At 40.3% G+C, this 12,556-nt stretch overlaps 1 protein-coding gene across 1 annotated transcript; it reads left to right on the top strand.

Annotated features, from left to right (window-relative positions):
• The first annotated feature begins 9,792 nt into the window (after positions 1-9,792).
• Positions 9,793-11,229, top strand: CHRM2 (cholinergic receptor, muscarinic 2). Its single transcript, XM_009887061.1, has one exon. It carries the CDS (start codon positions 9,829-9,831, stop codon positions 11,227-11,229), a length of 1,401 nt encoding a protein of 466 aa, XP_009885363.1. The 5' UTR covers positions 9,793-9,828.
• Positions 11,230-12,556: the final 1,327 nt, after the last annotated feature.

Genomic DNA, 12,556 nt, shown 5'->3' with positions numbered 1-12,556 from the left:
ATATCTGGAGCCACGCATCAGAGCCGGAATTAGACACGGATTGCTTAAACCTGTAGTGGAGTAAAAATACAATTAGTCTGCAACTACAGTTTATGTAATTAAGGTAGGTAGCCGTCCTTTATGAAACATAACACAGTCAGAGACTTAGAGAGACTATGATAACGTAGTAACCGTGAACATCAATGCTGCAAAAAGCTGCTAAATAAATGTTTCCTTCCTTTGGCAAGGAATATGTAATCTTTGTGGTCCTCTGTCCACAAAGGCAAGATGACCATGCAGGCTCACAGTAGACATTCATACCTGTAATCAACATGTTTATAATTTAGTATAGTGAACACTTAATTTGAGATTTCCAAACATTTTACAAACATTTTGTTTAAGTATTGTCAGCACCTTTCTACTTTTCACAGATACACTTCTCATAGACTGCAGAATGGACTTGGAAATAGGAATTTCAATTTGGGAATTTAGGTACCTATTCTTTCTGGTAAGGTAAAGAGCTAACTAGGGTCTTTCACTATTTCACTATCGGTGCCTTAAGTGCAGTCTGCAGAAATACAAGCATTAAAAAAGATTTAGCTGCCCTCTCAGAAGCAAGTTTGAACTCGAGTTCAATATATGCTTACATTCTTGCAAAGAATTTGAGCCAACTCCTTTTATATCTGAGTCAGCTTTCTTCTCTGTGCTTCTAATCTACATCTTAGGTAAGCTGTTAAGTAAGATGGAAGATGTGTAAAAATCACCAGGATTAATGGACACAGAAGCAGAACGAACTAGATTTTCAAGCTCTTGAGAGTTTCATGTGACCGTGATGGACTTACAAGAATTTTAAAAGCATTTGCTGAGTAAAGAAACTGGGTGCTTTCCAAAGCAGGTTCGAGTATCATCTAGAGGTATCACAAGTGAGTCTCCTGGATCATAAGTGAGCGAATAAGGAAATCACTGATAAAGGCAATGTGGTAACACCATTTCCAACTAAGGGAAAAGGAAAGATTTTCTTTAACTTCAGTAAGAGTCCCTTTGGGCCCTCAGTATGTTAATATTCCTGTCAGAGATACTACTGAAGGCTGCAAAATCTCTGAGGAGCAGTGAGAGTCTCCATGGGTTTATTCAGGGTGCCAAAAGGATCTCCATGACTGGGAGAGATTTGCAGAGATTCACTGAGACATCACAGCATCTTTGCTGGACTCACTGGCAGGTTGAGAGGGTTAATCGGTGGTTCTCTGAGAGACACACACCCCACCCCCCCCACCCCACCCCCCCTACTGTATTATAGTTCTGTGTTATAATTTCATCACCAATATTCCTTCAGGCTTTGGCAGAAAAAAAAATTTAAACCAGGAAAAAACAGAAAGAGTGGGCTTTGGGATTTTTTGTTTGTTTGATGTGGATGGGGGTTTTTGTGTTTTGTTTTGGTTTGTTTCAGTTTTTAGATCTACCTGTACATGTTTTAAATAAGAGATGCATTTCTGTTAGCTCCAGGCATTCAGAACAAATTGTGAGCTGGTTTCAGTCAGCCTTCTGAACTCTCTCCTCTTTTCCTAGCTTTGCCACTTGTCACCCAGGGACTTTGAGTAGCTCTTACAAGGTTTTTCTATTTAGTAGCACAGGCATGATAGCTGATATGAGGATAATGAAGTACTGTGCCTCCAATTCATGCTGGGCTGCAGAGGGAGTACTTACCTATCACGGCACTGTTCCTTCAGAGAATATATCCTGGAATCTAATGATCTTCAATTTAATCCTAACAGAAGCTTAAATAACTCATCTGCTGAGGGAACATTTCTCAGGGCTGAGGATAAGTGCAATTTTAGGCTGGGTTCCAGTAAGAGTATTTTATTTAAAGTGCTTGAAGAAGATAGTTATAGAATCATAGAATCATAGAACGGTTTGAGTTGGAAGGGACCTTAAAGATCATCTAGTTCCAAACCCCCCTGCCATGGGCAGGGACACCTTCCACTACACCAGGTTACTCAAAGTCCCATCCAACCTGGCCTTGAACACCTCCAGGGATGGGGCAGCCACAACTTCTCTGGGCAACCTGCTCTAGTGTCTCACAATCCTGACAGTAAGGAATTTCAACCTAATATCTAATGTAAGTCTACTGTCTCTCAGTTTAAAACTGTTACCCCTCGTCACTACACTCCCTTGTCACTACACTCCCTGATAAGGAGTCCCTCCCCATCTGTTCTGTAGGTCCCTTTTAAGTTCTTAAAGTCCTAACTAGGACTTTAAGGAAGGGCTATGAGGTACATAAAAGGAGGATTTAGCGAGGTGGGTGTCAGTCTCTTTTCCCAAGTAACAGGTGACAGGACAAGATGAAATGTCATAGTCAGATAAAACTTATCTTGTTGGGATTGACTGGTACGAGGAGCTTCAGTCAACTTCCAGCAACAGTGGTGCAGTGCAAGGAGGGAAAACTGAAAGGTGTCACTGTGATCTCCCTTTTCTAGCTAGCCTATAACCTCTGCAAGTGGAAATCGGCATAGGTCTGCTGATGAAATGTGTGTGTGGCATGAGCTTGTTCCCAGATTTTTCACATTTTGATGGCACCATCCGCTCTTCTGACCCATTTATAACCTACTCTGAAACAACAGGTTGAGCTGGATCATGCCCAAAGTGATGACTAAACAGTACTGGTTGCAGTGGGTAAGCTCAGGCACGTGTGTCTGTGCAGTGGCTAACCCAGTCTGATACCTCAGTATTCAGACTGTTTGCTACAAGAATATCTAACTGTAATGGTTTCAGAATTTCATCAAATTATACCTCTGCTCCTTAATTACAATAAAATGCATGTTTTAATATAATGTGGGGCTCCTCCACCTGAGAGATAAGTAAGCATCTGGATTTTCAACACATATTGAAGCCAACCTACTGCTGGAAATGACTGCTTTATGTGGTAGCTGCCCTTCTGTGCCTCTAGATGGAGATCCTATCCATTTAACTCAACCCTCTAGAGAGAACTGTGGGATGCTTCAATAAGAGCTCCATTTTGCCTTTCATACTCCATAGACCAAAAGCTACTTTGTTCTCTGATTTCTGGGTCATAAAAATATTTTGAACTTAGTAACTAGATTTCCAGACACACACACCCCCCCACACTTCACAGCTTACCTGAATAAAGGAAAAAAATCACTATTCTCTTTTAGCTTTCCACAGCGAAGGTGTCGTGAACGATTTACTTTGCCTGAAATGTAGTGGTGAAACCCTCTGTCTTTTCAGTTGCCATTCTGCAAACTGCCTCCAGCATGTAAGCACCTCTGACAAGCTGAGGTGCACCGTATTGCAGGTAGGACTCAGAAGGAATGATACAGACCACTGTACCCACTCACTTTTGCCATATAGGCAAAATATATTATATGGTTCCACCAGAGCGCAGAGAAAAGCCTGGCCATAACTTCACCAAGAAGTTTGGCTATTTGCTCACTGGTTTGGGATGAAGGGTTCTTTATATAGAATCCTCTAGTGAAGGAGGTAAAAATCCCTTTTTGGGGATCAAAACCCCTTAGATAAACCCATACATATTAACAACATTTATCAGGTTTGCCCAGTGCATTAAGATGCAGAATTTAATTTGGAATGATGTCAGCTGCCCAAAGACTGAATGCAATTTCTCTCTTGATCACAAAGGTCCTGAAAAACAAAGACATAACTGCAACCAAAACTATACTTACAAAAAGATAATAGATTAAGTGCCCTAGTTCCAGTGGGTGACTATTAACATAACAAGAGTAATAGTAACAACAACAGTACCAATATAGTAGAAATACATAATTACCCACACCTTTGAGGAAAAACTGCTTCTTTTTCGTTATTTCCTGAGACTAGAGAGATTATTGTATTTTATTTTTTTTTTGGCTATACTGCCTATGCTTTTCCTTGTGTGATTTTGTATCAGCGATAGTGTGGCCAGCAGGATTAAGGAGGTAATAGTTTCCCTGTACTCAGCACTGGTGAGGTCACACCTCAAATACTGTGTTCAGTTTTGGGTCCCTCACTACAGGAGGGAGATTGAGGTGCTGGAGCATGTCCAAAAAAGAGCAACAAAACTGGTGAAGGGTCTAGAGCACAAGTCTTATGAGGAGCAGCTGAGGGAACTGGGGTTTAGCCTGGAGAAAAGGAGGATCAGGAGAGACCTTATCACTCTCTACAAGTACATGAAAGGAGGCTGTAGTGAGGCAGGTGTCAGTCTCTTTTCCCAAGTAACAAGTGATAGGATGAGATGAAATGGCCCCATGTTGTGCCAGGGCAGGTTTAGATTGTATATTAGGAAAAATTTCTTCACTGAAAGGATTACCATTCATTGGAACAGGCTGCCCAGGAAAGTGGTTGGGTTACCATCCCTGGAGGTATTTAAAAAACGTGGAGATATGGCACTTAGGGACATGGTTTAGTGGAGGACCTGGCAGTGTTTGGGTTTTTATTGAACTTGATGACCTTAAATGTCTTGTCCAACCTAAATGATTCTGTGATTCTGTGATTTTGAATACAAACCAGTTGGGCTCATGACACTATATTTACCAGGTTTAGACTATTAGAACAGCAGTGAGCAAGATGTAGTTAATAGCTGTACAAATCCTCAGACCCAGCACTGCCACCTACTCATGTACAATTCCCTGCTGGTTTTTGGGCAAGTATTTTTATTTTTGCTTTTTTTCAGTGCTTGTTAGTGGCACAGTGCTAGTCTGCTTTTGATAATGTTCTACAACTCTGATCTACTTGTTGTTTCAAGATATGTGCAGAAATTGTTTATTTTGCCCTTCATAATGAGATGGGGAAAACTAGATCCAGACAGGCCCACAGAATATCTTTTTTTGTTGGACATGTGTTGATTGAGAAAAACTAAAGTGCATGAAAATGAGAAGAATGGACCACACCAAGGCAGTAACACTTTGCAAAGATGTTTCTAGTTTAAAATGGATTGCAGAAGGTAACCCACGTGGTAAAGATTTTAGTCTTCTGATATTTGGGAATCTTCTGAAATGTGTTTTTTACCAAAAGCCCTGACTAGATTTATAATGTCTTTTAAAGTCTGTGATAAATTCTGACTAATGTGCCTAGTATATTTGTCACAGGCTTAGGGGGGTTGTTTCTCTCGCTTTTGTGACACTGTGGCTTTAAACGGTGCCAGGAAGGCATGTAAAATCAAAACCAGTGCAGTTCAGGATCAAAATCAGTTCAGGAAAAAAATATCTATTATTGCTACAGCAAAACCAAAATCCATTTTACATAGGTCTGGACTGGAGAGGAACTGGATCAGAGAGAAGTTAAAAAAGTGTATTTTCCTTTTGTTTGAGAGTTGAATTATGAAAACTGCTCAGAGTAGCAATGCCTGTAGGTTCCTGGGTAATCCCATTTAAATCACAAATATAACTTTTAGGTACAGATTATTTGTTTCCTCTTTCATGTCTTGACCTCCATATGGCTTCAGAGGTTTCAAAGAAGCCATTAAATCCCTACCATATTTAACTTGGCAATATGCACAATACAGAGGAAGGATTTGTCTAACAAACTTTGACAGGCATGGCATATCAGCCATTTTTTTCAATATACACAACATTTCCATAGTCTGTTTTGTGACAGATGTTGGAGATATATTCAAAATTTAAAATTACAATGATTGCTACAAGATTCATCTGCACCAAAGGGATGGGATCCTGTCAGACCAAGTGAAAAGCACAGTCAGCAAGATGTAATACTTAAGTTTGAGGATCCTGATCCTAAGGGTGACATGCGGTACTTGTTCCTTCTCCTTGCCCTCCTGTTTCTGCAGGACTCCTCTCCATGGTCTGCAGTGGAATAGGATGAACACCCTCAATGCCATCATTTTGCTTCCTCACGGTCACCGCAGTTCCCTTTTACCATAAACCAGCTTACAGACTTCACCCATCAGACCTCTGTTTCACTGTTCCAAGCAACTGCTAGGGAGGTAAATGAAGGAAAGCAAAGTAGACCGTGGCTGTCAACGTGCTCTGAAGGTTTACTCCAGCCTGTGCCAGCCTGGACTACTTTTGTCCTTGAGAGGGGTAATAGGAGTCCAGGTGCCCACCCATGCCCTGTTGCTGCCTGTCTACTAGTCACTGCAAAAGGACCTGGCATCGCACCAGGCCAAAAATGCATGTACCTTGTAGCCCAGCAAATGCCCCAGCTCTGCCCCAAACCCATGTCTAGTCAAGAGAAGGGAAAGAAATGATTTTCAGCACTATGAATTCTTTAGAGGGGAGAAAATACTGCACTGGAAATGTTTCCCAGCTACGTATCAAATATCAAACCACAAATTATTTTATATGTGGATTTCTTGGCTTTGGACATTTTCCATGCAGCGATTATGGTGTTTGCATTCCACAAAGTCATATATATTTTAAAATATATTCCAGAAAATGAACTTGATTGGTTTTCAGGTCACAAGAGAAATTTCTTGCCTTTTCTGGGTATTGTCTGTTTAGCAAGAATGCATTTAGTATACAAGGATAAATTATGGTAGCCCACGGGAGTCAGTGCCACATTGTGCAACTCACACAAACACCCATGGGCTTGCAGAGGAGAGCTCTGTTTGTTCAAGAATAAGATCTGGTACTTCTCATAACGGGAGGTCATATTACCTTAAAATGCTTCTGCCCCGTAGGTCTGCCTGATGAATAACATGTGTTATAACAACTGCCTCTCCAGCAGGAGAGATGAGCTCTGTGGCATGACATAAACAAAAGTAGTCCACAGGCAGTCCTCTAGCGAGGGAGCAAGGGGCCACAATAAGAAACAGAAACCTCACTATGGGCCTGATACAAACCCTGCTGGAGCCAACAGGAAAGAGTCCAGTAGATTTCAGAGGGTCTTGGATTAGGAAGCATGCATACCACTGTCTCTGCTCATATCATGGTAGTACTATCAGCAGCGATGATATGTTTTGGTTGAAATCGAATGTTTCTCCAGCCCTATACCTTCTCATCAACACACGCAGCAAAACCTGGTTCACTTTGCAATCATATTGATGCAAGTAAAGGAAGATTTTACTGGAGTAAGTGATAGCAGATATGTTTCTCCATACCTAAGAAAGCCATAGTGGTCAATGTAGTTTGCAGTCCAGAACTATCAAACTTCTCACGGCAGGGAAGTTTTGTGCAAAGAGAGATCACTGGGAAAGGGACTCCTCTCCTTTGCTTCCATTCAAAAGAACAGAGTGAAATCCTATTGCTAACAAGTAAAATCAGCTTTTAGCTCTCATCCAGCTCCTTGCACAGGAGAATAAAATCAAGGGAATTTATACTGAATTACCAATATTTCCACTGAAAATGGGTTAAAAAAAATCAGTTGAAAAGACTTAGGAATAAAATTAGCTGAGAGGCGGTAATTTGGATTCGCAACAAGTTTTAAGGCTTTAAAATGAATCTTAATTCTTCAGCGGTATGAAAACAAAACCTCTGAACATTTTGTCAAAATGAAATTGTAGAGAAATGCTTGTTTTCTTATCATAAAGCACAATTTTTTCAGCTCTGATCCTCTGTCTCACTTTCTTCCCTTCTTGCTCCCCATCTCACACTCTGTCACCAGAGGTAGCTGCAGAGCCCTAGATCACAAAATTTTTCAGCTGAATTTTTTTTTACATCAATACATCTCCGTGAGTTATTTTGTCTTTTCATCAAAAATGCATTCTGTCAAGAATGTTCATAAACAACTCTGCTTGGAGGAAGTTCTTAGCTTGTCCCAAAAAATTGATACCTTACACATCTAACTGGATAGCCAGCTCAGCTGTAAGGCTTTGGGTGTAAAGCACGCAGTGAATTGCTGAAATCACAGCCCTATATATTAAAGATGTCTGGGCTATTGTCCTGTCTATTTTTTGCACAGAGTGCAAATTCTGTTATATTGTCCTCAGCCTATTCTTACTGTACAAAACACGTATTTAATTAAAGCATTCCTCCTCACAGTTTTGCTCTCTTGAACCTGATCCCAAGGATTTTAGGGATGTACCTGTGAACAGATAGTAGGAAAAAAATGTCTGTCTAGCCTTATGTTCCTCTATTTATCCATGTGTTCGCTTCAACATGGAATTGGCAAACAAAGCTGTTTTTAAAACCAAAGGAAAATGCATGAGCCCCACCTTCCACCAGTTGTATTTCTTTAAGTATAAATTACAAGATTACAAAGTGGCCTCAGACAGAAAACCTTTACCCTGGTATAGCTTTTTGAATTTTTTTGACTTTTCCACAGAGACAGACTTGCTTATTTTTCTTAGAGGTCAGCAGGGTTTTCACTGTTGTGCTGACATTTTGCATTATCTTTTTCCTTTTGCATCTGAAAGAAAATATGCAGTGATGAAATGACAGTGAAAATGCATTGCTCAGTTTAAGTGACACGGATTGTATATATCTGTGCATCAGCAGGTTAGTCACAGGGGCCTTAATCGCTGATGTATGGAGGAGCCAAGCATAACTGAATTTTTTTGTCTTCCTTTGATTGCACCCCCAGTTTTAGAAGCTCTATCTTAAAGAAGTGATGCCTTATGGGTGGGGAAAAAAGGAGAATATTCCAATTAGAAACAACCTAACCTCTGTCACATCTGGCCTTCACGCCTCAATAATCCCTTGAGCATAGCTCATAAATAATGAACGCTCAGAGACTGGCTGTGCAATTCCAGTGCATTCTATTGACTTCCAGGGGATGCACAAAAGGATAGTTTATGTCCTTAAGGAAAAAGCATGTGCTGTTTTCTTGGTCTTCTATCAAATGTATATTCCTAGTAGTTTAATTACTATTTATTGAGTACTGCCGGTAGGCTATACAGGGCACAAAAAGAATTGCTGTGTATAAACAGAACTGATTTTTATCTGCTTCTTTATCATTACCCTGCTATCCATTTACTACCTTTTGTCATAGCTTTATGTGATACAGATTAAAAATACTGTGATTTGAAAAAACTGAGAAATATATAAGCCAGCAAGCATCAAGAAATAACTTCATCATGTTGAAAAAAAAAACCAAACCACCACCCCTTTTCCAGGTACAAAGAGTCAAGAGGATGTAAAACATCACTTTAATCTCACTGAAATGGAAAAAAAAATATAAAACTTGTTCACCTCTAACTAGATAGCCAGATGCTCAACTGAGGTGAGTTTACTAATTCTATGTACTTCAACAGACCTACCCTTTTTTGTTTATTGATGGACTAAGAACTTCCGTTTGCTGCAGTGCCAAAATCTCTGCAAGTGTTGACAAAAAAAGTAACTGCAGAGTAAGAAAATTAGAGGGAAACATGATACAAACTTGTTCCATAACCCTCACAGAAACATACCCAGATGGAACATGAAGAAAAGATGGAAACATAAGTCAGCTTTGTGTGATCTGGCTCCTGGTAAATCACATCTCCACCTTGGGTTATAAGAATAGCATACTCTTAGGAATGGATTTTTTAATTTGGAATAAGGTTTGAAATGAGCAAAGTGAACTATTTGTTGGTAGGGAAGAAATCAACATGCAGATGCAGTTCCAAATTTTTCAAGTCATTATTATTTTTATAGCAAGACAAAGAGAAAAATGCACCTGAGAACTTAAAAATATAGTCCTGGATTCAAATGTGGTGTCTTTGTCATATTTAGAGGTAACCCACTGGTATGTTATTCCTAAGGGAATATTTTATGTTGCAAGGTGTTTTCATTAGCCAAAGCTGACTGGCTGTTCTGCACACATCTTCTACCTTTAAACTCTTTCCAAGTAGTTTTTCTAGGATATTCTTCCTAAAAACAAAAGGACTAATTTCACAACGATATCTGTTTTGTTTTCTTTCCTCTGCAGGCTTAAGTGATAATTGGGTATCTTTTTAGCAGAACAGAAATGAATAACTCAACGTACATAAACTCTTCCACTGAAAATGTGATGGCTCTGGAGAGCCCCTATAAAACTGTTGAGGTGGTCTTCATCGTCCTAGTAGCAGGATCACTCAGTCTAGTCACCATAATTGGGAACATCCTGGTCATGGTGTCAATCAAAGTCAACAGGCACCTACAGACTGTCAACAACTATTTCCTTTTCAGCTTGGCCTGCGCTGACTTGATCATTGGCATCTTTTCTATGAACCTATATACCCTCTACACTGTGATAGGCTACTGGCCCTTAGGGCCTGTGGTGTGCGACCTCTGGCTGGCTCTTGACTACGTGGTCAGCAATGCCTCTGTAATGAACCTCCTCATTATCAGCTTTGACAGATACTTTTGTGTCACCAAGCCTCTGACATATCCTGTAAAGCGGACCACTAAGATGGCAGGTATGATGATTGCAGCTGCGTGGGTGCTGTCCTTCATCCTGTGGGCTCCTGCAATTCTCTTCTGGCAGTTCATTGTGGGAGGAAGGACTGTCCCAGATGGAGACTGCTACATCCAGTTTTTTTCCAACCCTGCTGTCACTTTTGGCACTGCCATTGCAGCCTTCTATTTGCCTGTTATCATCATGACTGTCCTTTACTGGCAAATCTCTCGAGCCAGTAAGAGTCGGATAAAGAAAGGGAAAAAGGAAGCTGCTCAAAACCAAGATACAGCTTCCCCCAGCCTTGTCCAAAGTAAAATAGTGAAACCAAACAATAACAACATCCCAACCAGTGGGGAAGGGTTGGAGCACAGCAAAATTCAGAATGGAAAAACCACTGAAGAGACTGTGACGGAGAACTGTGTTCAAGGGGAGGAGAAGGAGAGCTCGAACGACTCCACCTCTGTCAGTGTTGTTGCTTCCAACATGAAAGAGGACGAAGCTACCAAAGATGCCAGCCAGGCTTCTGCCTCCCAAGACCATCTCAAAGTGGAGAACTCCAAGCTGACATGCATCAGGATAGTCACCAAGTCCCAAAAGGGTGACTGCTGTGCCCCCACCAACACTACTGTGGAGATTGTAGGCACCAACAGGGAGGAGAAGCAGAATAGTGTAGCCCGGAAAATTGTCAAGATGACAAAGCAGCCAGCCAAAAAGAAACCACCTCCTTCTAGGGAGAAAAAAGTGACACGGACTATTTTGGCCATCCTCCTGGCCTTCATCATTACCTGGACCCCATACAACGTGATGGTGCTTATCAACAGCTTCTGCACATCCTGTATCCCCGGCACTGTATGGACCATAGGTTATTGGCTCTGTTACATCAACAGCACCATTAACCCTGCTTGTTATGCACTCTGCAATGCTACTTTCAAGAAGACCTTTAAGCACCTTCTTATGTGTCATTACAAGAATATAGGAGCTACAAGGTAAAAATAATAATAATAATAATAAAAATAATAATGGAAAGGGTGAAGAAGTTTCAAATTAAATTATAAAAACCACAATGCCATAGCACTTTATGCTCTTCTATGGAATGTGCAATCCAGGATGTTAGTGGAGTTACTGACATGGGGCATCAGCTCCACCCCTGAGAACTACACTTAAAAACAATTTTTTAATCATTGAAAATAGATCTTGAGGACATGGTGACATTTGAGGAATTATTCAAGTATGTGGACTGGAGGCACAGTTCCTTGCTTTCTGAGAGTATTCTGCAGAAGGGCTTTAGAGTCTACAATGTTTTGTCATTCTGTGTAAAATACTTGTTCTTCTTTTCTTTTTTTTTCTGTGTCTGTTTAATATGTCTTCATCTAGAAAAAAAAAAAGGGAATTTTAACAATAACTGTGTGAAAGAGGCATAAGAGTTTGGAAGATCCTTACATAATCCAAATGGATCATGGTAGAAGGTTTCTAAAGCTCAAGGTTCTCTAAAGTTTTTTTGTCACTGTCATGTAAGAACCTTAATGTTAGGTAAATCATAACGAAAGTTATTTTATGTTGTTTATAATGCTACCATTTCCAAAACTGCATCAGTTCTGAAAGTGTACTTATGCTTAACATGTAACCATTGCCTAATCTGTGTATCATTCAAAGTCTGACACTTGCCCCCTTCTAGGGGTTTTTGTTCCATGATTCCTTCATCACGTCAGGATAAAAGTGAAAAAAGGCAGTCTTTTGCAGATTGCTACATCCCAAGACTATTTCAGCATCAGTGTAAACCAAAGTTTTTGAGATAATTGTGTTCACTTTGTTTGTCATGTAACATCCACCTATGGATTTGTCTTTTACCTCCATCAACCTTTTCTTCCTTTTTGTACCTTACTTGTCCAAGGCATGAAGACTGAATATCAAAAGAAGTTCTAGATTCAAAGGTCTCATCCAGTCAGCCACCATGGTGGCTAAGCAAAGGGGCCTCAGCTGAAGAATAGGAAAAGGCTATTACTAGGAAAATGAACATTACATCCTTTTAAAGTTGGATGTATAGATGAAGAGGTATGCTGAGGCTCCACAGAATGAATAGGTAATATTAGATGACTATGCCCTTGACCAGTGAAAAGAAGATTCACACTCATTTATGGAGGAAAAGAATAAAATGGACTGATGTGCCCACATGGATCAAGCTCTGCCTAAGCCCGTAGTGTGAAACCAAGGTCCTTCCTAGGTTTATCCCGGACAAAAGTTTTACTTTGTGGAAAAGATATTGGCTGCATTGCCTTTTGTACCAGCTGGGAGCAATATTTTCACTGTAAGCCTAGGG

This window comes from Charadrius vociferus, unplaced genomic scaffold (assembly GCF_000708025.1).
Source record: "Charadrius vociferus isolate BGI_N301 unplaced genomic scaffold, ASM70802v2 scaffold756, whole genome shotgun sequence".
Taxonomy (NCBI): domain Eukaryota; kingdom Metazoa; phylum Chordata; class Aves; order Charadriiformes; family Charadriidae; genus Charadrius; species Charadrius vociferus.
Note: the sequence above shows the minus strand (reverse complement) of the source record. Positions and strands in the feature narration are given on the sequence as shown.

Bases quoted from the DNA above. Each gene is read 5' to 3' on its own strand.
- CHRM2 (XM_009887061.1), top strand. From the start codon at position 9,829: ATGAATAACTCAACGTACATAAACTCTTCCACTGAAAATGTGATGGCT.